General features: G+C 49.8%; 1 protein-coding gene across 1 annotated transcript in view; it reads right to left on the bottom strand.

The window, feature by feature from the left end:
* LOC123356218 (zinc finger protein 850-like) overlaps nt 1-23,658 on the bottom strand; it is a 316,339-nt gene that overhangs the window by 165,907 nt on the left and 126,774 nt on the right. Inside the window, exons 3-4 of the mRNA XM_044999231.1 lie at nt 18,079-18,268; nt 4,310-4,316 (exon numbers count right to left, since the gene is read on the bottom strand). Of these exons, the coding sequence (XP_044855166.1) occupies nt 4,310-4,316; nt 18,079-18,268 (197 nt within the window). The remainder of the gene's footprint in view (nt 1-4,309; nt 4,317-18,078; nt 18,269-23,658) is intronic.

Genomic DNA, 23,658 nt, shown 5'->3' with positions numbered 1-23,658 from the left:
GTTTGTACAAAGTCTGCCTGGTGAGGTATCAGTTCATAAGCCGTGATCTGTTGAACATTAATATCTTGTTGGATGACGTGTGCTCGCCGTGTTTGGGACGTGATGAAGTTTTGCTCTGTGTGTGTTACTGAACTGTGTTACGCAGTTGGGAAATGCCCACAACCAGCCTTTCCGGTGCCACAGTGGAGGAGCCAGACTCGCTGCTGGCCCATGGAAGGGATCCACACTCCCAAGGACTATCCCAGGAACCATGTACAATGCAGACTTCTCCGAGATAGCCCAGAGACAGTGGACACTGCTTGACTCACATCCTAGCAAAACAGCTTCCTAGCAAGTTGGAAGAAACTATGAAAGTGGGGAAGAGACATCATGACCTGGCCTCTCTCCCCCACAACTCGATACCTGGAAACACACCTGGATCACAAAGACTGAACTGAAATAATTCAGAAATCAGAAGAGAATAATAATAATACATTCAAACCAAAGTCCCCAAACAGACTAGTATTGGTTTTTCAGCAGAACATTTTCAGTTGGGGGATTTTGTTTTCCCAGTCAGACCTTGCCAAGGGAAGCAGAGAGAAAATGTTTGAGTTGCCTCCTTCAGAACAGCTTGGCCTAGACACTTTAGCTGTGGGTCACTGTCATGGCCTTGCTGAGGACAGGGGCATTTTAATAATTTGTGGAGGTCCTGGGGTGTTTGGGGGAGATCATGAGGATGTTACCTTTTGAGATAAAAACTAAGAAATCCAGGACTAGAGAAATCTGGTATTTAGACATGTTATTTTAAGCAGTGGGGGGTTCTGAGTTCCTGAGATGGTTTTTGTTTGCAGGAAGCAACATGGTTTGGTCTGTGATTGTACCAAAGGAGGAAGGTGGTTGTTTGTAAAGGAAGAGCAAAGACTGAATGTCTCCGATGAGGATGGGCTTTGAACCCACGCATGCAGACCACAATGGATTAGCAGTTCATCACCTTAACCACTCAGTCACCTCATCTCAGCTGTTAAGAAAGAGACAAGGAGAAATCTAAGGCCAGCAGAGGTAGGGCCAATAAGGAGTTTTTAAATAAAGCAGGGTCTGAATGAGCTCCCCCCTCACATCTAGTGATGAGCTGGGGGAAAGACTTCAGGAACGGACCGTGTTTGCACAGACACACCTACTCTGCCTAGCTATGCAGCATCATGCGGCGGTTTTGCCAAAAGGATGAGTTTTGACTGATGCTGGGTTAAAAATCACACGAGTGCAATGAAATGTTATTATCCTTCCTGGATGAGTAAAGGGCAAGAGAACATACCTAGTCTGTCCTGCTTGAAGGGCTAGGTGGGTGAGGAATACCTCTTAATGGACTGCATAGAAATGATTGAGGGTGTCACCCTAAACCAGTGGTCCCCAAACTTTTCACACTGTTTCCTCTTATCTATATCTGTGGCCCCTCAGCAGCCACAGTCAAGAACTGGGGCTGGGAGCGGGACTGTGGCTTCCTGCAGAGAAGGGTGTGGAGGGGGTAAGGAGGTCGAGGCTGGGCCAGGAGTCAGGGGCCCAGGGTTGGGGCAGAGCTAGGGGCTGAGTGGTGTGTCCTCCCTGCCCTCCATGGGGGCTGGCTTGGGCCCTGAGGTGCCCCATGAACATTCCTCTGTGCCCCCCTAGGAGGCATGCCCCCATTTTGGGGACCGCTGCCCTAAACTGAACCCTACTCGCTAATCAGGGGCTAGTGATGCCAAATCCCCACCCTTTCTGCCTGCGGCCCCATCTTCTTCCATCCCTTCCAACCTTCCATCCACTATGGGATAATGTGGAAGCTCTTGAAGCCCCAAACCACTTCTGCCACCAAGATGAGGCATGGAGACCCTCTCCCCTGTGAAAGTAGAATGAATTATATTGTAAAAATAAGAATGGATTAAAGAAATGTTGTATGTACCTTTAAGCAGAAATAAGAAATGTTGAAATACAGGTGCCAGGAAAAGAAACATTAGGCATAAACAATGGTGCTAATGGCGAAACATTAACAGAAGATCGGTAATAGTTAGTAAGGAAATAAGATATGCATGTCTAGCCCAGGTAAACTTATCAGATTCTGCTTCCTTTGTTATTTTGTTAAGTTCTCGCCCTTTTATCTGTATAAATAAGATAGTTTGTGTCTTGCATGGTGCTCACATTAGCTGGGTGTTATTAGCAGAGCGCTGTGCTAATAAAACAGAGTGGTCTGACAAACTGAGTCCTGAGTCTAACTTTGACACCCCCATGCCTTATGGCATTAGCTGTATTGGTGGGGAGGGAGCTCAGTGGTAGGGCACATGCTTTGCACATATGCTTTAGTGTGATAATTCTGCCTGTTCTAAGATTGTCACTGTTTTCAGGCAGGGCTCCCTGACATTTATGTATTGATGGGATCTTATCTAGCTGGGGAAATCTAAGATGTTTATACCACAATCAGCTACATGGTCAGTGGATGTACATTGCCAATACACGGGATATCAAGAGCCCTGTGACTCTTGGGACAGGAGTTTTATGAATATTTTTAACAGGTTCCCCCCACCAAAATATTGCGATAGAATCTCACATTAAAGTTAGAAGTTCATATTAAAAATGGTTATTAATGTGAGGCCTCTAAAGTGAGCGTCAGACTCATGCTACTGCAATATCTGAACTGTGGTAAGCAGAGGAGTGGTGTGGAGGGTCCCTGGGGACATAAAGGAGCTGAAGTCCCTCAGAGTTAGAGGAACTAAGCAATACGCAGTGAAAGGGCTTTACACCCTGCACAGATGGGGCTGAGGGAATCAGCATCTACTGGGACTGAGGGCTGGGATGGGGCTGCATGGGCAGTAGAACGGGAGGCAGGTTGGGACTGAGGAACCAGGGGAACATTTCAATCCTTAACAACCAGGGCTGGCTCCAGGCACCAGCGCAGCAAGCAGGTGCTTGGGGCAGCCAATGGGAAGGGGCGGCACCTCCGGCTCTTCAGCGGCAATTTGGCGGCGAGTCCCTCAGTCCTGCTCAGAGTTGCCGAATTGCCACCAAAGAATGAAGCAGCAGCGGTAAAAGTGCCGATCGTGGCTTTTATTTTATTTTTTCCGCTGCTTGGGGCGGCAAAAACACTGGAGTCGACCCTGTTAACAACACAAAACAGAGAAACGCTACCGAGTCTCTCCCAGGGAATTAACATTTCTGTGCAGAAAGCTAAAGGTTTTAACAGAAAGGAGTGAAACCAAATGCCCACACGATGGTGCCAGAAGCCTAGAGACAAAAAGCCCCAGGATTTCTTTGTGTGCCTGGGCTCTGGAAAGGGATTTGGTTCCACTCGTCGTATTGCTGTGGCCAGTAACATCCCAGGAATGACCCATGTCAATGACCGTGACCCTGGGTGTGAGGAGGCTTTAATCTGATTCCAACAGAATAATGATTTCACACCTGAGTTATTAGCGGCAGCTTCCCAAGGGCGATTCCAACTGGTTCCTCCCAGAGATGGGTGGTCGGAGAACAGGGAATCTCTCCGGCTCCCATAGGGTGACCAGATAGCAAGTGTGAAAAATCGGGATGGGGGTGGGGGGTAATAGGAGCCCATATTTAAAAAAGCACCAAATATTGGGACTGTCTCCACAAAATCAGGACATCTGGTCACCCTAGGCTCCCACTGTCAGTTCTCCAGTCTTTCTCCCTCTCTCCCCCACACTGTCACATGCCCCCACTAGTAATGAACTAATGGATATAAACTGGCCATCAACAAGCTTAACCTTGAAATTAGGTGAAGGTTTCTAACCACCGGCGGAGTGAAGTTCTGGAACAGCCTCCCAAGGGGAGCAGTGGGGGCAAAAGCACGAACTGGCTTCAAGACTGAGCTTGATAAGTTTAAGGACGGGGTGGTATGATGGGACTGCCTACATTGAAAAGCGATTTGGCCCACCGTCTGCCTATTGATGACCCCACATTGACTCTGAGAGGTGATTTATCTCCACTCTCTTGGATTTGAAGAGCTGGTTAGTTTTACCCCTGGTATCCCACCAGGCTGACCAAGCCATGTTATCCATGGTTACACTAAGATTGAAGGAGTCTATCGTATTATAAAAAAATGTAAATAAAGATGTGGTCTGAACGTGAGCGTTCTGTAATGAGAGGCTGGTTCCCCCAGTTGAGTCCCAAATGCTCTGCTAGAAACGCCCCCGGGACCCAGCACTCCCCAGCAGGAGTGAAAGGAGAAACCCCCAGCTCTGCACTTAGCTCAAGCTGATTTATTGGGGAACGGGGGAGAAATTATTCTTTGATTCTGAGCAGGGAGCCAGGGCCGTTCTCTGGGAATCAAGGTGCCCAGCCTGACCCAGCTGCTTCATTGCCCCCCGGGGGCCCTGCAGGCTCAGAGCGTCCCTGAGGCCAGGCAGCTGCTCGAGAAGCTCTCCTGGTGTAGCTGGCAGTGCCTGAGAATCATAATCTAAGGGTCTGTGTTCAGCCATCAGGAAAGGCATCAGCTTTGCTCCCTACTTCTAAACAGTCACTCCCAGGCAGTGACTCTCAACGAGAGGTCCCCAGTTGAGGGAGCAGTGAGCAGGTTTGGGGGCGGGGGCTACCAAAATAACCCAGAAAGCAGGGCCGGCGTTAGACTCGCTGGGGCTCGAGGCGGAAATCTGAAATCTGAGCCCGACTGCCCAGGGCTGAATTCAAAGCAACGTATCTTTGTGGGGGCCCCTGTGCTGTTCTGGGGGTTCCAGTCCCCCACCCAAGGACAGACAGGGCAGTAACTTCACATCACCCCTTTGTGACTCCCAGGGACCTTGTAGGGACAGCAGCTCCATGCTGGGCCCTAGGGCCCCCCAAAGCACCTGAAGGTGAAGGGGGCAGTAAACCCCCATGTCAGGGCGTTCCTGTTGCCTGGAGGTGACTATATCCTCACAGCCCCTCCCCCTCACACTGACACCCCCATGAACCCTCCCCCTCACAGCCTCTCTCTTCACACATAGAGGGACTTGTTTGCTGGAGTTTGACATTACAAACCCAGGGGTGAGATTTTATGGATGTGGAATTCTCCCAACCACATATTAACCCCCCCATGCTCCCCAGTGCAAGGACTCCCCGAGCTAGTCAAGTTCATAAGTGGGTCACTCTTTTCATCACACCAGACGGCTCCCTTTGAGCAATGACCTTTTGAGGCCAACAAGAAACCTTCTAGGTTGGGCTCATTCATGCACCACATTTACCAGTTGTCCTGGGCTCATTGCCCATGACCTGCACGTCTGCTGGCTGTCAGGTGTAAGACCCTTTGATCCCTGCCTCGCCTACAATCCTGTTTCTCAAGCTCAAACCCAAGACCAGAAACTTGCTGCAGCTTATGCAGCCCTGTAGAGCATTCAGAGACACAAAGAGAAGATCCATAGGTGACCTTGGCAAACCCCATAAAAACGGCCAGACTGGGTCAGACCAAAGGTCCATCTAGCCCAGTATCCTGTCCTCTGACAGTGGCCAATGCCAGGTGCCCCAGAGGGAACTAACAAAACAGGCTTTCGGGGAGCATCTGCCCCCTTCCACCACAAGAACAAGCAGGCAGGTAAAAGGGCTGGGGAGGAAGTCCCAGGAACCCTTCCTCTTTTTCTCCACAGCCACTGCCCATCCGCTGCACTCTGATTCCCCATGCTTAAGTCTCCCTGCCAAAGTTCTGCACCTTGCTCCATATAATTAATTCTCACATCTCACTTGCAACTCGACTTCTTGTGCCCAGAGTGTCTCTGCCCCCTCAGTAGATGACCAGAGAAACGCAGTGTCCGCCTTTTCTAAAGACGTGGATTCAGAGTCCTGAGTGCTGACCGTTACACCAGGGAGCCAGCTTGTGCTGTTTTCTCTGGACATCTGTGACACTCACAGGGCTGGCTTGTGTAAGGGGACTGTTGGTCCCTTACTACAACTTAGTGGGGGGTTTTGGTTGGCTGGTTCCAAGTACCAAAACGAAGGGGAAAGGTCTATGGGAAATCAGGACCCAGGGGCAATGGGGAGAGGCCAAAGCTCCAGCTCACCCTGACAGTCTAATGAGGGGGTCACCAGGCCAGGGGGTCCCATTCTCCATGTGAGCTGGAACTACCTGGGCCAGAGTGGGGCCAAGCTAAGGAGAGAGCAGGAGCCAAAGAAGAGCCTGGGAGCAGAGCTGTGCAGGTGTAGTGCAAGTAACTGCTACCCATAGGAATTTGCTACCTGCAGCAGTTATATGTAAGAGATTGTAAAAAACTAGGATCTGTTGTAATTTGCTACCTGTAGCAGCTACTGATACATATGGTTGTTCGTATTTGCTATCTTGTCCTAATTTGGTACTTCTCGTCTCACCCGTCTTCTGGTACAGAGGTAGCGAATTGGTACCAGTAGCAGTTACTGATACCTACAGTTGTTCTTATTTGATGACTTGTCCTAATTTGCTAAAACATGATAGTGGTGGGGGATGGAAGCATAAAGTCTTCAGCTTCCAAATATATCAATTGCCTCTTAATATAGGATTGTGAAAAATAGAGTGAGGTCATTTAAACATCATTTATTTTGCAGCTTCATTTACTGTGCTCACAAGGTAGCATCCTGACATTGATACTTCTGCCCAAGTGACCTGTGGGTTGGATTCATTTTAGTGGGACACGTGGAGGATAATTTAAATTTTTAATTTCCGTAGGGTTCGCATTCAATATACTTCTATGCTGGTGTAATTTATCACCATTACAGTTCTATTTTATTTATGACAATAGCACAAGTCAGTCACAGAAGTGACACAGTAACCAAGTAGCGAGTCTATGCTGCCATAACTTGAGTTAACATATGCTCATAGTGTCGATATGGCCTTAGGTATAGGAAATGTTTGGGAGAGGTAACAGGAAAAGTATGAGGGTAGACCAAGTTTCATTCAGGTATTTAGCTCCAGCTTTTGTGGAAGTGGCCTTATGGCACCATAGAATATATCACAGAATATCAGGGTTGGAAGGGACTTCAGGAGCTCATCTAGTCCAGTCCCCTCCTCAAAACCCTACAGGCTCAGGATCAAAGAGGCACATAAGAACAAAATATCATGTATTAATTAAAGTTTCTTGACCTCAGGGTGTATAACTCATGTTTTTAGAATTTGTGTGGTTGTCAAACCCCCTTAGGGTTGTAGATGTGTGCTCATTATGTTTTGAAGGCCAAAACTATAAATGGGTTTAACAAAGAATTAGATCAATTCCTCAGGCTAGGTGCATCAGCTATTAGCCAAGAGAACCAGGAATGCATCCCTGTGCTCTGGGTGTCCCTAAACCTCTGACTGCCAGGATGGGTCACTCAGTGATTGCCTGTTGTGTTCATTGCCTCAGAAGCACCTGGCACTGGCCGCTGTCAGAAGACAGGATCCTGTACTACACGGACTATTTGTCTGACGCACTACAGCAGTTCTAATGTTCAGCAAAAATTACAATAGATTTTTGCCTTTGACAAGGATGTTACATGAGAAAGTATATGGCCATTATATTTCGAATCAAGTTCTACACACAAGGAAATCATTGTGGAAAAAAACTAAGGGCTGGATTGAAAGGCAAAATAGCAGTTGCAAAAGGCAAACACCATTGGTGGATTGAATAAAAAAAATGTTTGAGACCTGCTCAGAAATTCAGTCAGGCTGGAAGTCAGATGATCCAGCAGAATAACCTTCTGCTCTAAAAATAAGAAGAAAAAGTTAGAATTAAAAATTCCAAATTAGAAATCACAGTAAAAAACAGAGCAAGTGCAATACTAGAAACACAGATGTCATTGCTAAAACTAGCAAGTTCTTACTGCTGCATATTTTCAAGGAGGAGTTATTGGTAAAATATAAATTAGATAGAACAATGCCATGCATCTGCACAATAACAAAGCTAAATGACAAAGTGATAAAAGTAATTCAGGGAATCCCAGCAGCAGATTAGACAAATTGGTGAACTGCTGTGAGACTATGCAGCCAGATACACTGATAAGGGATTCTTTGGTTCTGTAAAATATTTCACTGATACTTTCACTTGATATTTCAAGTCTCCTACAGCACCCCCATCTCTGCTCCTCCTCCTGCCTCTGTGTGTCACAGAGCCACTGCAGGGACTGACCCACACCCAGGCCAGTGGCGGATTAACAAATCTGGGGCCCCTAGGCCCTCAAAAAATTGCCGCCTGCCCCTCCCCCCGCGCCAGCTCACCTCTGCTCCCTGCGGCAAGCCTGGGAGGGAGCGGGGAGATCTGGCGCGCTTGGGGGATGGCAGGGGTGGAGTGATGGTGAGCTGGGGCAGGGAGCGGTTCCCTGCCCCACCACCGCCAGCCCCAGGTCACCTCCACTATCCCCCGAGCGCGCCGCTACTTGCTTCTCTCTCCCTCCCTCCCTCCCAGCGCATTCGCGCGGCAAGCATGGGAGGGAGGGAGGGGGGAGAAGGGGAGTTGTGGCACACTCAGGAGATGGCAGTGGTGGAGCAGAGGTGAGCTGGGGCGGGAAGCGGTTCCCGGCCCCCCACTGGGTTACTCCCCACACCAGTGGACCCCAACTCACTCCTGCTCTGCCTTCTCCAAGTGCCGCTACTCGCTTCTCCCTTCCTCCCTCCCTCCCAGCGCTTTTGCGCAGCAAGCCTGGGAGGGAGGTGGAAGGAGGGAAGCGCGGCGCGCCTGGGGGAGGAGGCGGGCCGGGGATTTGGGGAAGGGCTAGAGTTGGGGAGGGGGCATGAGCAAATTTGCCGCCCTAGGCCTAGGCCTTGTTGGCCTATGCGATAATATGCTGCTGACCCAGGCTCTCACTGCTATTAGCACTCTCAGGGGCCAATCCAGCTATGGGAGAGTGAGCACCCCTGGGAGCAGGGAAGTGACCAAGTCTCTGTGCCAGAGGGTGGCGGAAGGGGGAAGAAAGGGAAAGAGGAGAGAGAGGCCGAAAGGGGATAAGGAGAAATAAGGGGGGGAAAGCAGCCCCCAGCTCTTTTCTCCTGCATCACCCCTGAGTAGATTGCTCCTGAGCTCTGGGTAAATATCCCCCAGTGCCCAGGGTCTCCCAGATCCCCCTGCCTCCCCAGGGAATGCACATAGGGGTCTCCTGCCTGCCAGGCGTAATTACAAGGAGCTGTAGGTGTCACCCTTATGCCAGGATTGGAGAAAGACAGCAAACCTTGGGAACATGCATCTGTATTTACAGTCCAGTGTGACAATCCCTGCTCCAGGAGGGGTTTGTTCTCTACTCCTGCTGGATGGGCACAGAATGGGGCAGCAAAAGGCTTGTGCCAGTATTTGTTGCTGCACGTTCCTTAATTTAGAAGAGTATGAAATGACGAAAATGAAGATTGAATTAAAGGGAAATATACATATACAAGTTCCAGCCCTGGTTGCTTATTAAAATAAATGTCCCAATGTCCCAGTTACATGTTTTATTAACATGAACAAATAAATGCAAGAGCGCATGTCACTAAGGCTATAGACACCACTCAGCTAAGGGTTAAACAATACAGTGATAAAGTTCAAGTCAAATCAGGAAATCAATGAGTTAACAAAGATATTGCACTGGAATCAAGTCATCAATTTAGTCAAACCATTAGATTAATACAGCAGAAAATCAATCCTTATAAACCCTAAAAGAAAACCCAAGAAGGCAGGTGCATAGTTAGTGATGCCGAACCCCAATCAGAGATTTTTACCCAGGCTGTGCAACCCAGATTTAGCCAGCTGAATATTTCAATACCAAAACCAAGTTATTGCTTACATTTAGCCCACAACCTCAAAGCTAATTAGTTTTCACTATTGTGTAGCTAATACTTCTCCTCGCCCTCTCACCCCAGAACACACACAGACCTTAGAGAGACATTAGTAAAAGAAGTTCAAACAGCTCTCGCTGAACAATACATATCTGACAGCTCAATTCCTTGCAATGCTTCCAAAGGTGAGGAGCATGCGTTCAGTCATTTCATAGAGCAGAGTTTTAAGGCTATTAAGATTTGGGGAACTATTCTTCCTAGCATCTTCCCTTTGTAGATTTCAGAGGTGTTCACACACTCTCACCCACTGAGCCGCACTGTTACACCCAGTTTAATAGAAAGGCTGGGAGGCCTGCAAGTTCATAAAAAGAAAGAGGGACTCAAAATAGAAAAAGGAACAAAATGTTTCTAAGATTATAAGGGGTTGGATCTCTGCACCTCTCGGGCTTTGGATTCACCTGGAGTAGGAACTGTAGCTGCAGTTTAGGAACCAGGTACTGGCATAGATGCTCCAGCACGTTGGGCTAGCAGGGTTTTCAGGTACAGGGAGACTGGTGAAGGCTGCATAGTCTGTCACCGTTGTGCTTCATTCCCCAGAGGGGATCAGTCCACTCAGTCTCTCTGAGGCTATGTCTACACTGGCAGAGTTACAGTGCTGGGAGTTCAGTGCCACTCAGAGAGCGCTGAAGGGAAACCGCTATTGTGTGTTCACACTGTCCGCTGAACTTACAGTGGTACTCGGAGCAGTGCACTCTGGGCAGAGAATATTTTCACCCCTCATCCACATTGCACTGAGCATCTCTTCCTCTTCTGCTGCTAAGAGTTATGGGAAGGTAGAGGGAGGTGGGAGTTGTGGGAAGGTGGAAGGGAGGTGTTTCCTGAGCCCAAAAGTGGCATTCCACTGTGGTCAGCATGGCCGTGAATGCCCTGTCATGCATTGCTTCTCATCTCAGCAATCCCTGTGCTTCTGTCCCCACTTGGCGCCATCTTTCAATGATTTGTGTACTGCACGCTCTGCCTGTTCGGTCTGAAAGAATGGATCCCGCACTTACTAACACGTCATGAGTGGCAGTGGAATTATTCCTTAAACTACAAAGGCAGAGAAGTTTGACATTGATCTCGCCATGCGTAGTAGCTATGACATCAGATTGCTCGTGGCATTCATGGAGGCGCTGACCACAGTGGAACGCTGCTTTTGGGCTCGGGAAACAAGCACCGAGTGGTGGGATCACATCGTGATGCACATCTGGGATGATGAGCAGTGGCTGCAGAGCTTTTGGATGAGGAAAGCCATAGTCATGGAACTGTGTGATGAGCTCGCCCCAGCCCGGCGGTGCAAGGACACGAGAATAAGAACTGCCCTGCCATTGGAGAAGCATGTGGCAATTGCACTGTAGAAGCTGGCTACTGCAGACTGCTACCAATCGGTCACTAACCAGTTCGGAGTAGGAAAGTCGACCATTGGATGCCTGTTGACAAGTGTGCAGGGCCATTAATTGCATCCTGCTCTGAAAGACTGAGACTCTGGGAAACATGCATGACAGTGTGGATGGCTTTGCACAAATGGGCTTCCCTAATTGTGGAGGGGGATAGATGGCACACATATTTCAATCCTGGCACCTGATTACCTAGCCACTGAGTACATTAATCACAAGAGGTATTTTTCTATGGTTCTCCAGGCACTTGTGGATGACCGTGGGCATTTCACGGACATTAACGCAGATTGCTCCAGAAAAGGGCATGGCATGCATCTTTCAGAACACTGGTCTATTCAGGAAGCTGAAAGCAGGGACTTTCTTCCCGGACCAGAAGATCACTGTAGGGGAAATCAAAATGCCCATTGTGATCCTGGGAGACACTGCTCACCCCTTAATGCCGTGGCTTATGAAGCCATACACAGGGCATCTTGACAGCAGCAAGGAGCAGTTCAACAACAGGCTGAGCAAGTGCAGAATGACTGTTGTGTGCTTTTGGCCATTTAAAGGCCTGCAGGCACTGCCTATGTGGAAGGCTGGACCTGGCCCATGACAATATTCCTATGTTTATAGCCGCGTGCTGTACAACCCATAATATCTGTGAAGGGAAGGGTGAAAGCTTCACTCAGGGCTGGACGGCTGAAGCTCAGCACCTGGAGGCTGAATTTGAACAGCCAGAGACCAGGGCTATTAGAGGGGTGAAGTGCAGGCCATAAGGATCAGGGATGCCTCGAGGCAGCAATTTGAAGCTAAAAGCCACTAATATTTGTTGCTATGCACGGGAGTGCAGTGCTTGTAATGCTAAGAGGTGATTGTGATTGCTGCAGGTGATGCACTATGAAGGTTTAAGAAAATTGTGTGTTGCTTTACAAGGCTCTGTTTGCTTTCCATTAATGGAATAAAGATTGCTTTCAACCCAAAACTATCCTTTTATTAAAATATAACAACCAGAGGAGAGAGACAAAAAAAAAACAAAAAAAAAAATACACATCGGCGCTATGGGGGATGGGGGAAGGGAGAGTCCCATGAGGAGGTGAGGTGCAGGGACAGTTAAAGATTTGTGTATGTCCAGGTATCATATCCAACGTTATCCTTTGGAGTACAGTGCAGTGGGTACTGTACTTCAGCAGGAATAAACTACACAGGGACGGGTGTTAAGTGCACTGGGTACTGGGCGTTCACAGGGCTGGACTGTGATGGGGCAGGAGTGGAATACAGCGGGTACACACTGGAGCCAGGAGGTTGATAAGTGTGTGTTGGTGGTGTCTGGGGGATGAATGGGAGCTTCATTCTGACACACTGTGTTCTCCTGTCGGTCCCTCTTCTCACTGTCCAGCCACTCCTTCAGTTCTTGTTTTTCGGCCGCAGAGTGCAGCATGACCTCATGCAGAAAGTTCTCTTTAGTTCTTCATGGCCGCTTTCTAATTCTGTGCAGCCGTTCAGCCGGTGATAACAAAGAAGGAGTCTAGGATCCCAAGGGCATATCTGTGCAGCCAAAATGCAACATTTTACAGAAGCAGTGTTGTTTGCAACACAGAGACCACTGATGCAGTGATTTAAAACACAGCCACTATTCACATACCTATCACTAACTGGTTAAACCCAGGCAAGTACAGGTGAGCCACAAGACCCCCAAAATGGTAACAGCAGGGGAAGGGAAAATCACTGTTCCAGGTGTGATAGACTCAGGCCAGTTGGGTACAGCAGAATAGCTGAAGGCAGATATACTGGCCACTGGATTAACAGTTTTCTGTTCCCTGACTGACCAGAGCAGGAGCTGCTCCAGGCTAATGAGAACACCTGACTCTAATTAACCTGTAAAGAGTCAGGTGAGGCCATTCAGTTAATGTGACCACCTGACTCTAATTAAGGCCCTGCTGTTACTATAAAAAGGGCTCACTCCAGTCAGGCAGGGGAGTCAGGGAGCCAGAGGAGAGGAAGTGCGGCTGAAGGGCTGGTTACTGAAGACACCCTAAAACATCGTTAAAGGAGCCCTAAGGTAAGGGTGAAGAAGGGAGAAGCAGGAGAGCTGTGGGGAAGTGGCCCAGGGAAATGTAGCAACTCTGGCAGTGAAAGGTTGGCTGCCAACAACTGCTACCATTAGGGTCCCTGGGCTAGAACCCGGAGTAGAGGGCGGGCCCGGGTTCCCCCCAACCCACCACTACAGGAACAGCTCCTGGAAGGGGAAGTCAGGTCCCTGTCAGGACAGGAGGCTGAACAGAGACTGTGGGAGTTCCCTCACCAACCTCCTTGCAGCCTATGATGAAAAGGGCTCAGTAGACTGTAACCCTGGCCCTAGAGAGAGAAGGGCTATGTGGAGGGTCACAGTGAGCCACTGAGGCTAAGCATAAACCGCCTAGAAGCGCAGGACCCACAGGAGCAAGGTCAGAGCTCTGCCACACAGGACAGTACTGTACACTGGGCACGTGGCTCTTGGGGAGAGACAGCACTGTCAGGGGGGCCTTATAATCATTCCTGTGCCCACATTTTCCACAGGCTGTGTTCATTATGGAAGATATCTCGCTGCTGAGGGTGAGCAGGGAATCAAAGGAGGGTTTCTCCAAGACTGCAGCTTCCACCCTGGCCCTTATGTGGCTCACCTGTGTGCAGCAATAGTCCCTCCCACCCCTCCCATAACGGCAGAGTAGTGCAGGAAAATTACCCTTAATGGGGCAAGAAACAAAGCAGCTCTGCCAAAGAACCTGTGGCAGCGGATTGCCCTGTATCTCCACGAGAGTTTCATGGAGATCTCTGGGGCAGATTCCCCTGAAGTGAGGGAGTCAATCATCACCATGTTCCGCCGCCCAGACTGGGCATGTGGTGGTACGCACATCATACAGACACAAGCCTGCTTTCTGCAACCCTCCTGCCCCCAAGAACACACTTCAGTGATTCCCAATATCAAAGCCACTTACCAGGGGCTTCCTCTCCTGTTTACGCTTCACCAAGCTCCGACAGCTGTGACTGGCTAATCTCCTCTGGAGTAGAGAAGAACGCCGGGCTGCATGCATCTCTGACCTCTGACACCTCTTCTGCCTCTGGGTCTCCCTCCGCCTCCACATCCAAGATTTCCTCCTCCTGGTTCAGTCCACTGTCAACTGGCACGTGAGCCACTGAAGTATCCACAGTGGCCTTTGCAGTGGAGGTGGGGTCACCACCGAGTAGCGCATCCAGCTCTTTGTAGAACCATGAGCTTGTGGGTGCAGCACTGGAGCGGCGGTTTGCCTCCTGTGCCATGGAATAGGCGTTCCACAGCTCCTTCACTTTGACCCTGCATTGCAGCGTGTCCCGGTCATGACCCCTTTCTGTCATGCATCGTGAAATCTGTGCATATGGATCATAATTTCTAAGGCTGGAGCACAGCTGGGACTGGACAGCTTCCTCTCCCCAAATGCTGATGAGATCCAGCAGCTGAACATTGCTCCAAGCGGGGGATCATGTGGTGCATGGAGCAGGCATGGTCACCTGGAAAGATGCTCTGAGACCGCTGCATGCATCACCAAGCAAACAGGAAAGTAAGGGGTGGGGTTCATGGTTGGGCACCTGAGGGCAGTGCAGTAGAGTTCAAACCGATGACCAGAGAGACGAGAACAGGGATTGTGGGACACGTCCCGGAGGCCAATCACAGCGCTGTAATTGTGGCCCTGGCGCAGGAAGCTGTAAATCTCTCGTCAGGGTGGGTTTTTTTCAGCGCTGCAACTGCTCAGTTTCTGCACATTAAGTGGCTTGGCAGTGTGTACCCCTTGAGAGTTACACTGCAGAAAGCTGCTTTACTGTGCAGAAATTTGCCAGTGCAGACCAGGCCATACATGGCTTACAGAAGAACACAAGTCTGGTCATACTGGGTCAGACCAATGGTCCATCTAGCCCAGTGCGCTTCCTGAGAGCGACCAGTGCCAGAGGGAATGAACAGAACAGGCTTGTTCACCTGCAAGGTGAACGTCTTTCACCCTTACCATTAACTTTATTGTTTTGGATTCCTACTTATCCTATTTTACCACACCTCCCCCGAGGTCTCTGGACAAATCAGGTGTGAACCACTCCTTTGATACAGAGGCGTCCCAATCCAGCTGAATTGAGGCAGACTTTGGGCCTATGTCAGTTTGGAAAAGGCCCGCTTAACCCAGCAGGTTTCTCAAAGTATCTGTTGCGGTGAACCGCATGTAGTGTGGATGTGTGAACCCCAAAGACATCAAAAATGAAAGAAACACAAGGCCAGTTCTGAGGAGATTTCCAGAGCCAGGCCTGAGGGTTAAACAGCTGTGCTCAAAAGGAAAAGGGGCCTCAGCACCTATACAAATAACTGGTTGCAAAATTTAAATTAAGAAACCAAACCAAACCGAAAAACCAGTCCAGAAAAGCTCCCATCACACATCCATCACCATTGTAGATTTTGACATTTCCTGCCTGATGTGACATCTTTGCTTTGCAAACAAGAGACCTGGAGAACTCTGTGGCTGTTACCCTCTAACTAGGTAAAAGATTACACATCTTGTCTTGAGTAATTTTCCTCTTAACAGAAGATTTAAAATTTATCAAGATAAATTCCATTTGAAATAGAAATAATTACAGTCTCTACTGGATCTCTATTCTCACACATGCTATTTCTCTCACATATTCCCCCACTTTCATTCCTTTGGAGTGAGGTTTTATTTTCAGGATTAGCCTCCATTTCCTAGATAGTAGGAGGGGGCAGGGAGAGAACTAGAAGAAAACCTGAATTATATTGTAACACTGACAGTTATCACATAATCAGCCTCTTACGTTACACTAATTAACTTCATGTTTAATTTCATTGTTGCTGGTAACAACTTATCAAAGATTACAAAATATAAACCTATAGGGCAGTTTTCTCTTAATTCCCATTCCTACCCAGTGAGCTCTGTGTGAAGTCACATTCTACAATAACCTAGGAGCCTTCCATTTCTGTAAGTTCATTTCTCCCTGGGTCTTCTCCCAGAAGTGTGGGTGGAAGGGGTTTCACACTATGTGGGAAGGCTGCATCATGAGAAAAACCACCTGTGCTCTATTTTCACACTTTCTAATCTTTCAGAGTAGCAGGAGGTGGCGAAATGATACAAATTCATAAGACTTAATAGCAAAATTAAGAGACCAAACCACAGACTCTGGACTCCGCATTCATGTATCCTGCAGTCTGAACTTGGAATCTGATATATTCCCTCATTAGGTACAATCATCTCCCCAGCATGGAAATGCTTCTTGTCCAACAAGGCAGCCAGATTGGGACCCATAGGCATGGAATGGCTCTGAAGGAATCAGCTGTTTCTCTCTGTGCTTCATGAAACTTTGGATACAAATAGTGAAAGACAGTTGTTCCCATTTTAATCATGGCGTCCTTTAGGAGTGTGATCAATGCCACTTAACAAGGGAGCAGGGTTCTAAAAATAATTTACCTGGGCCACAGGTCACCATAGCTTCCATCTCAGGGGTGAAAATCAACCACTAGTACCTGCAACTTCTACCTGAGTTCTTGTCAAATCTTTGACCTTACTTGGGGTAATTTTACACTTCTCTGGCATAGAATTCTTCACCAACCGCACAACAGATCAGTAACGATAGTGAGGTACAACTCCCCCAACTATGCCTTTTTATTTCTTTAATCTAGTGGCACAGATTTAAATTAGGGACTAAATTCAGGTGCAACTTAGAATCCCTTTAAGACACCAAATGTCAGGTATCTATTAAAAATAAGTATCTTTCTGCAGCTATATCACATTCAACATGGATTTCATTTTCTACACATTTGCAGCATCTCCCAGGGATGAGCTGAACAGAAACGTCACTTCCATTTCCCCCCCATCTCTACTTAGCTAGGGATTGCATTTCCCAAACAATAGGCAACATGCATCTGATTAGGAAGGAGATATCTTCAGGAGCAACCTCCTGCAGGGCCTGGGCCACAACTGCTTTGGGAGCCCAATGCATGGGTATTTTGCTTAGTTACCAGTTATTTCCTAAGGAATCCTCTTCCCAGACCTTTAGAAAAAATATTGACCTAACCAACTGAACAACAGGGGGATGGTGATGGTGATGGGGAATAAGGGAATCCCTCTGGGACTTACCCTGTCTTCTTCTGTTGTTACAGTAGGTGTAATGACATTTTTCCCTAACCCTGCCTTGTTCCTGCTTTTTGTTATAGTTTAATATATTTTAAATGAGGAAAATGGTAGTAAAAATATCTGCTTTCCAACACAACTTGAAGCAACATCAGAGCAACTGGAAATGAAACAATTTCTTCCCCAAGAGGGAACTTGATGACTAACAATTGCTTTGAAATGGGGGAACAGTATAATTGTGATGCTCAGGGTTTGTTTAGACTAGGAAGTGATGGAGTTTAGGTCAGGTCAAGGGGAAAGCTAATGCCAACCACTGCACCTGGGCTGCATCTGCGCTACAACTATAATTGTCTTTTTACACCAAGATCACTAACTTGAGCAGCCAACGCCATGTACAGACCTAGTGGATGGAAGGCACAGGTAGTTTTGCCTCAGTGTAGCTTGTTGGGATCAAACCTCCGGGAGCTGATGAACATTCCAGGCTGGAGGGACACACACTCCTACAACTCAAAAGGAAAGGAGTTGATAGAAAAGATCACAGGACTGACCCCAAAGAAGGGTGAACTGCAAAAGGCAGAAGCAGGCAACTGATATGGTGAAGCTGAGGCACTACGGTGAAGATGGTGCAAAAATCACTTTGTAGGAATTAGCAAATGTGATTTAAAAAAATCTTTGGCCAGCCCTAGGGATGGGATTTATTACAAGTCTCTCTGATGTGGATTTTTTGATGTCTAATAAGACTTGAGTTATCATTGAAACTTTTCCCACACTCCGAGCATGTGTAGGGTTTCTCTCCTGTCTGGATTATATGATGTGTGATAAGCTTTGACTGAAGCTTTCCCCTCACTCAGTGCATGTGTAGGGCATCTCTCCTGTGTGGATTTTACAATGTGTGATAAGGTTTGACCTCTGATTGAAGCTTTTCCCACACTCAGAGCATGTGTAGGGCGTCTCCCCTGCATGGATTCTCTGATATGTGATAAGGACAGATCTCCAATTGAAACTTTTCCCGCACTCGTGACATGTGTAGCGTGTCTCTTCCAAGTTGATTCTCTCACTCGTGATAAGGTCTGAGTGGCTACTGAAGTTTTCCTCTAGCCTCTCCTGAGTCTTACAGGCTTTTGTTTTTTCTGGGAGTGCACAACTCCTGGAAACATTCCCTTTGGATCTTCCTGATAATGTTCCATGTGTTTCTACTGGCTCAGCATCTTCGTGCTGGGGTTTCTTCTCCTCATTCTCACTCACCATCCCATCACCTGAATGGGAGAGACAGAGAATCCAGACAGAGGTCACTCCCTGTGCCAGAAAGAAAGAAAGTCTCAGAGAGAGGAATGGAAAAAGGGATGAACAATCCAAAATATGTGTGGGAGAGATCAAACCTATCAGGGTTCCCCAAACCCTTCCCCGGAGGACAAAGGAAGGGATCAGTTTTGGTCTGCATCTCACCAGAACACTCAGGCGAAAGCGAGATCAGGGAAGGATATGCTGCTAGTTGTCAGAATAGGAGGGAAGCCATGAGTGACATCTTCCATAATGATTCTACAACTTCCAGGAACAAGCCTTAACTTGGAGAGCTCAGAGGGTCATTGTAGGGCATCCCAAATGTATCCTGAATTCCCAAACAGTTTTTGAGCTGGTTTAACCAATTCCTCACCTGTGCAGGCAGCTCTCGGGGACACGTCTTTCTCAGAGCCATGGAGGTCTGGGACCCACGGCTCGTCCCCTCGTTCCAGCTGCGAGATCACATGAATTTTGGAAATTGGAAACCCTGCTCAAAGCAAAGAAAACAAGAGAGGTCAGTGGAATTTGTGGGATACTTGTCACAAAGAATAGTCCATGGTTTTAACCCCAGCTCATTTTTAAGCAGTAACATCCCAAGGCCAGCTTCCTTGGCTCAAATTGGCAGAAGAGTTGTTATTATTATAAATCATATGCATTACCTTAGTGCCTAAGTTCCAACTAACACCGGGTCCCCATTATGCTAGGCAAAGTACAAACAGAGAATAGTAGATGGCCCATGTGCTGAAGAATTTACAATCTAAATACACAAGACAGACACAGAATACAGGAAGGGGTAGAACCCACTGTTAGAATAGAGATATTCAGGCCTGCCTGTAAAGCCTATACTTTAAGAACTTAGGTGTATTTTTATCACTTAGATACTTACGGGGTATAAAAACAAAGAATCAAAATCACAGTCCGTCTGTGTATGGGCCTTCTCTCACTAGGATAGTCTGAAGCCTTGTTCTTAGGCTAAGGCCTTTGGCTAAGCTGCAGGGGCAGCCATAAGCTGGGAAGCGATGGGTCACATCCTCACATCCCAAACCAGTCACACTGAAAAAGACGGTTACTCACCGTAGTAACTGTTGTTCTTCGAGATGTGTTGCTCCTATCCATTCCAGTCAGGTGTGCGCGCTGCGCGTGCACGGCTCTTCGGAACATTTTTACCCTAGCAACTCCGGCGGGCCGGCTGGGCGCCCCCTGGAGTGGCGCCGCCATGGCGCTGAATATATACCCCAGCCAGCCTGTCCGCTCCTCAGTTCCTTCTTGCCGGCTACTCCAACAGTGGGGAAGGAGGGCGGGTCTGGAATGGATAGGAGCAACACATCTCGAAGAACAACAGTTACTACGGTGAGTAACCGTCTTTTCTTCTTCGAGTGATTGCTCCTATGCATTCCAGTCAGGTGATTCCCAAGCCTTACCTAGGCGGTGGGGTCGGAGTGAGATGTGGCAGAGTGTAAGACTGCGGAGCCGAAGGCTGCATCGTCTCTGGATTGCTGCACCAACGCGTAGTGGGAAGCGAAGGTGTGGACAGAAGACCAGGTGGCCGCTCTACAAATGTCCTGGATGGGGACATGGGCCAGGAAGGCGGCCGACGAGGCTTGTGCTCTCGTCGAGTGAGCGGTGAGGCGGCATGGTGGCACGCGAGCAAGCTCTTAGCATGCCGTTACCCAGGAGGAAATCCGCTGCGAGGAGACCGGCTCGCCTTTCATGCGATCGGCAACCGCTACGAATAGCTGGGTCGAACGCCGGAAGGGCTTCGTCCGCTCGATATAAAAAGCGAGGGCCCTGCGGACGTCCAGGGTGTGAAGCTGTTGCTCACGAGATGAGGCGTGCGGCTTCGGGAAGAAGACCGGGAGGAAGATCTCCTGATTAAGGTGAAAGGCCGACACCACCTTAGGGAGGAAGGCCGGGTGTGGTCGAAGCTGCACCTTGTCTCCGTGGAAGACGGTGTATGGTGGACTAACCGTTAGGGCACGGAGCTCAGAGACTCGCCTTGCTGATGTAATTGCGACTAGGAAGGCTGTCTTCCAGGAGAGATAGAGTAGAGAGCACGTGGCCAGGGGCTCAAAGGGCGGTCCCATCAGCTTGGCCAGAATGAGGTTTAAATCCCAGGTCGGAGTAGGACGCCGCACCGTCGGGTATAAGCGGTCCAGGCCTTTAAGGAAGCGGGAAACCATCTGGTTAGCGAAGATGGAACGACCTCCTATGGATGGCCGAAAGGCGGACACGGCTGCCAGGTGCACCTTCAAGGAGGAGACCGCAAGACCTTGCTCCTTAAGGTACCAGAGGTAGTCCAGGATGGTAGGGACAGGGACTACGAAGGGATTGAGGCCTCGTTGATCACACCAGAGCGCGAAACGCTTCCATTTCGCAAGGTAGGTGGAGCGAGTGGAAGGCTTTCTGCTCTCTAGCAGGACTTGCTGCACTGCCTCCGAATAGTCCCTCTCTGCGTGGGTCAGCCACGCAGGTACCAAGCTGTAAGATGGAGGGACTGTAGGTTCGGGTGACAGAGCCTGCCGAAGTCCTGCGTGATGAGGTCTGGCCATAACGGGAGGGGCATGGGATCCCGAACGGAGAGCTCGAGCAGCAGGGTGTACCAGTGCTGCCTCGGCCAGGCCGGAGCGACGAGTATGACGTGGGCCCTGTCCCTCCGAAGCTTCAGTAGCACTCGGTGTATGAGCGAGAACGGAGGGAAGGCGTAGAGGAGGTGATCCGTCCAGGAGCAGAGGAATGCGTCCGACAGGGAGCCTGGGGAGCGACCCTGGTATGAGCAAAACAGATGGCACTTCCTGTTCTCCTTGGAGGCAAACAGGTCTATCTGGGGAAACCCCCACCTCCGGAAAATTGTGTGCACCACATCCGGACGAAGAGACCACTCGTGTGAGAGGAACGACCTTCTGAGATGGTCGGCCAGCGTGTTCTGCACTCCTGGAAGAAATGAAGCTTCCAGGTGAATGGAGTGGGTCACGCAGAAGTCCCACAGGAGCATCGCTTCCGTGCAGAGGAGGGAGGAGCGGGCTCCGCCCTGCTTGTTCACGTAGAACATTGCCGTCGTGTTGTCCGTGAAGACTGCCACGCAGCGGCCTTGCAGACGGGCGCGGAAGGTGTGACACGCTAGGCGGATCGCTCGCAGCTCCCGGACATTGATGTGGAGAGCGAGCTCTTGGGGGGACCAGAGATCCTGGGTGTGAAGGTTGCCCAGGTGAGCCCCCCATCCCAACGCCGAGGCATCCGTGGTCAAGGTGACGGATGGGCGAGGAGGACGGAACGGGACTCCTGCACACACGACCTCTGGGTTCAGCCACCAGCTGAGCGATGCGAGTATCGGCTTTGTGACGGTGATTACCATGTCTATTGAGTCGCAGTGCGGGCGGTATACCGACGCCAGCCAAGATTGAAAGGGGCGAAGGCGGAGCCTCGCGTACGCCGTGACGAACGTACAGGACGCCATGTGGCCCAGGAGGCGCAGGCAGGACCGAACCGTTGTCGTGGGAAAGGTGAGAAGGTCCTGGATGATGGATACCATCGTCTGGTGCCGAGAGCGTGGGAGGCAGGCCCTGGCCAAAGTGGAATCGAGGACCGCTCCGATGAACTCCACCCGCTGTGATGGAGCTAGAGTGGACTTCTCGGCATTGATGAGAAGGCCGAGGGACCGAAACAGGGATAGTATCTCTGACATCTGGTCCTTTACCAGCTGTCGGGATGTCCCGCGAACCAGCCAGTTGTCGAGATATGGGTATACATGAATGCGACGACGGCGGAGGGCTGCAGCAACTACTGCCATGCATTTGGTGAAGACCCTCGGCATGGTGGACCGGCCGAAGGGTAGCACCGCAAACTGGTAGTGCGCACCGTTGACCACAAAACGCAGGTAGCGTCGATGGGGAGGGTAAATCGCGATATGGAAGTACGCATCCTTCATATCGAGGGCGGCAAACCAGTCTTCCGGATCCAGGGAGGGAATGATGGTCCCCAGGGTGACCATGCGAAACTTGAGCTTGAGCACATACGCGTTGAGCTCCCGGAGGTCCAATATGGGTCGAAGACCTCCTTTCGCCTTGGGGATGAGAAAATATTGGGAATAGAATCCCCTGCCCCGCATATCGTGAGGCACCTCCTCTATGGCACCCAAGCTCAACAGAGTCTCGACCTCTTGTAGGAGGAATTGCTCGTGAGAGGGGTCCCTGAAGAGGGACAGGGAAGGCGGGTGGGAAGGAGGTGGTGAAACAAATTGAAGGCGGTAACCAGACTGGATTGTATGAAGCACCCAGCTGTCCGATGTTATTTGGGACCACGCCAGAAGATAGTGGGAAAGGCGGTTGCAAAATAAACGGGAAGGATCCGGTACAGAGACTGATGGGCCATCCTCGGGCGTCCCATCAAAAGGCCTGTTTGGGTCCTTGAGGGGCCTTGGAAGGCGCCTGGCTCTGGTTGCGCCTGTTGCCCGACGGTCTACGGCGACTCAGGCCGGGACGCCTGCTATTGTAGGGTCGCGACCTGGGCTGGTTAAATGGCCGGTAGGGCTGCTGCCGAAAGGACCTTCGCTGGGTAGCCGGTGTGTGCATACCCAGAGTGCGAATGGCTATGCGACCGTCCTTCAGGGTCTGAATTCTGGAATCCGTCTTTTCAGAAAACAGACCCTGAGTGTCGAAGGGTAGGTCCTGCAAGGTGTACTGCACCTCCGGTGGCAATGTGGAGGACTGCAACCAGGAGATGGTTACTCCTGAGGCCAGGGTTCTAGCACCTAAGTCCGCTGAGTCCAGAGCGGCCTGGATGGAGAACCTGGAGGACTTCTTGCCCTCTTCCAGGAGGGCCGTGAACTCTTGGCGCGAGGCTGTTGGGATCAGCTCTGCGAATTTCGCCAGGGACACCAAGATGTCAAAGGTGTATCTGGCGAGGAGGGCCATTTGGTTGGTGATTCGGAGCTGGAGACCCCCTGCCGAATAGACATTTCGGCCCAACAGATCCATGCGCCTCGCCTCCCTGGACTTCGGCGCTGGAGCTGGCTGACCATGCCTCTCCCTGTCGTTGACCGACTGGACCACGAGTGAGTCTGGTGCAGGATGGGTGTATAAGTACTCGTACCCCGTGGGGGGGACGGAGTACTTCCTTTCGACACCGCGGGCGGTGGGAGGGACGGACG

The sequence above is a fragment of the Mauremys mutica genome, chromosome 1 (assembly GCF_020497125.1).
Source record: "Mauremys mutica isolate MM-2020 ecotype Southern chromosome 1, ASM2049712v1, whole genome shotgun sequence".
Taxonomy (NCBI): Eukaryota; Metazoa; Chordata; order Testudines; family Geoemydidae; genus Mauremys; species Mauremys mutica.
The sequence above is the reverse complement of the archived record's forward strand: the minus strand, read 5'-3'. Positions and strand labels throughout refer to the sequence as shown.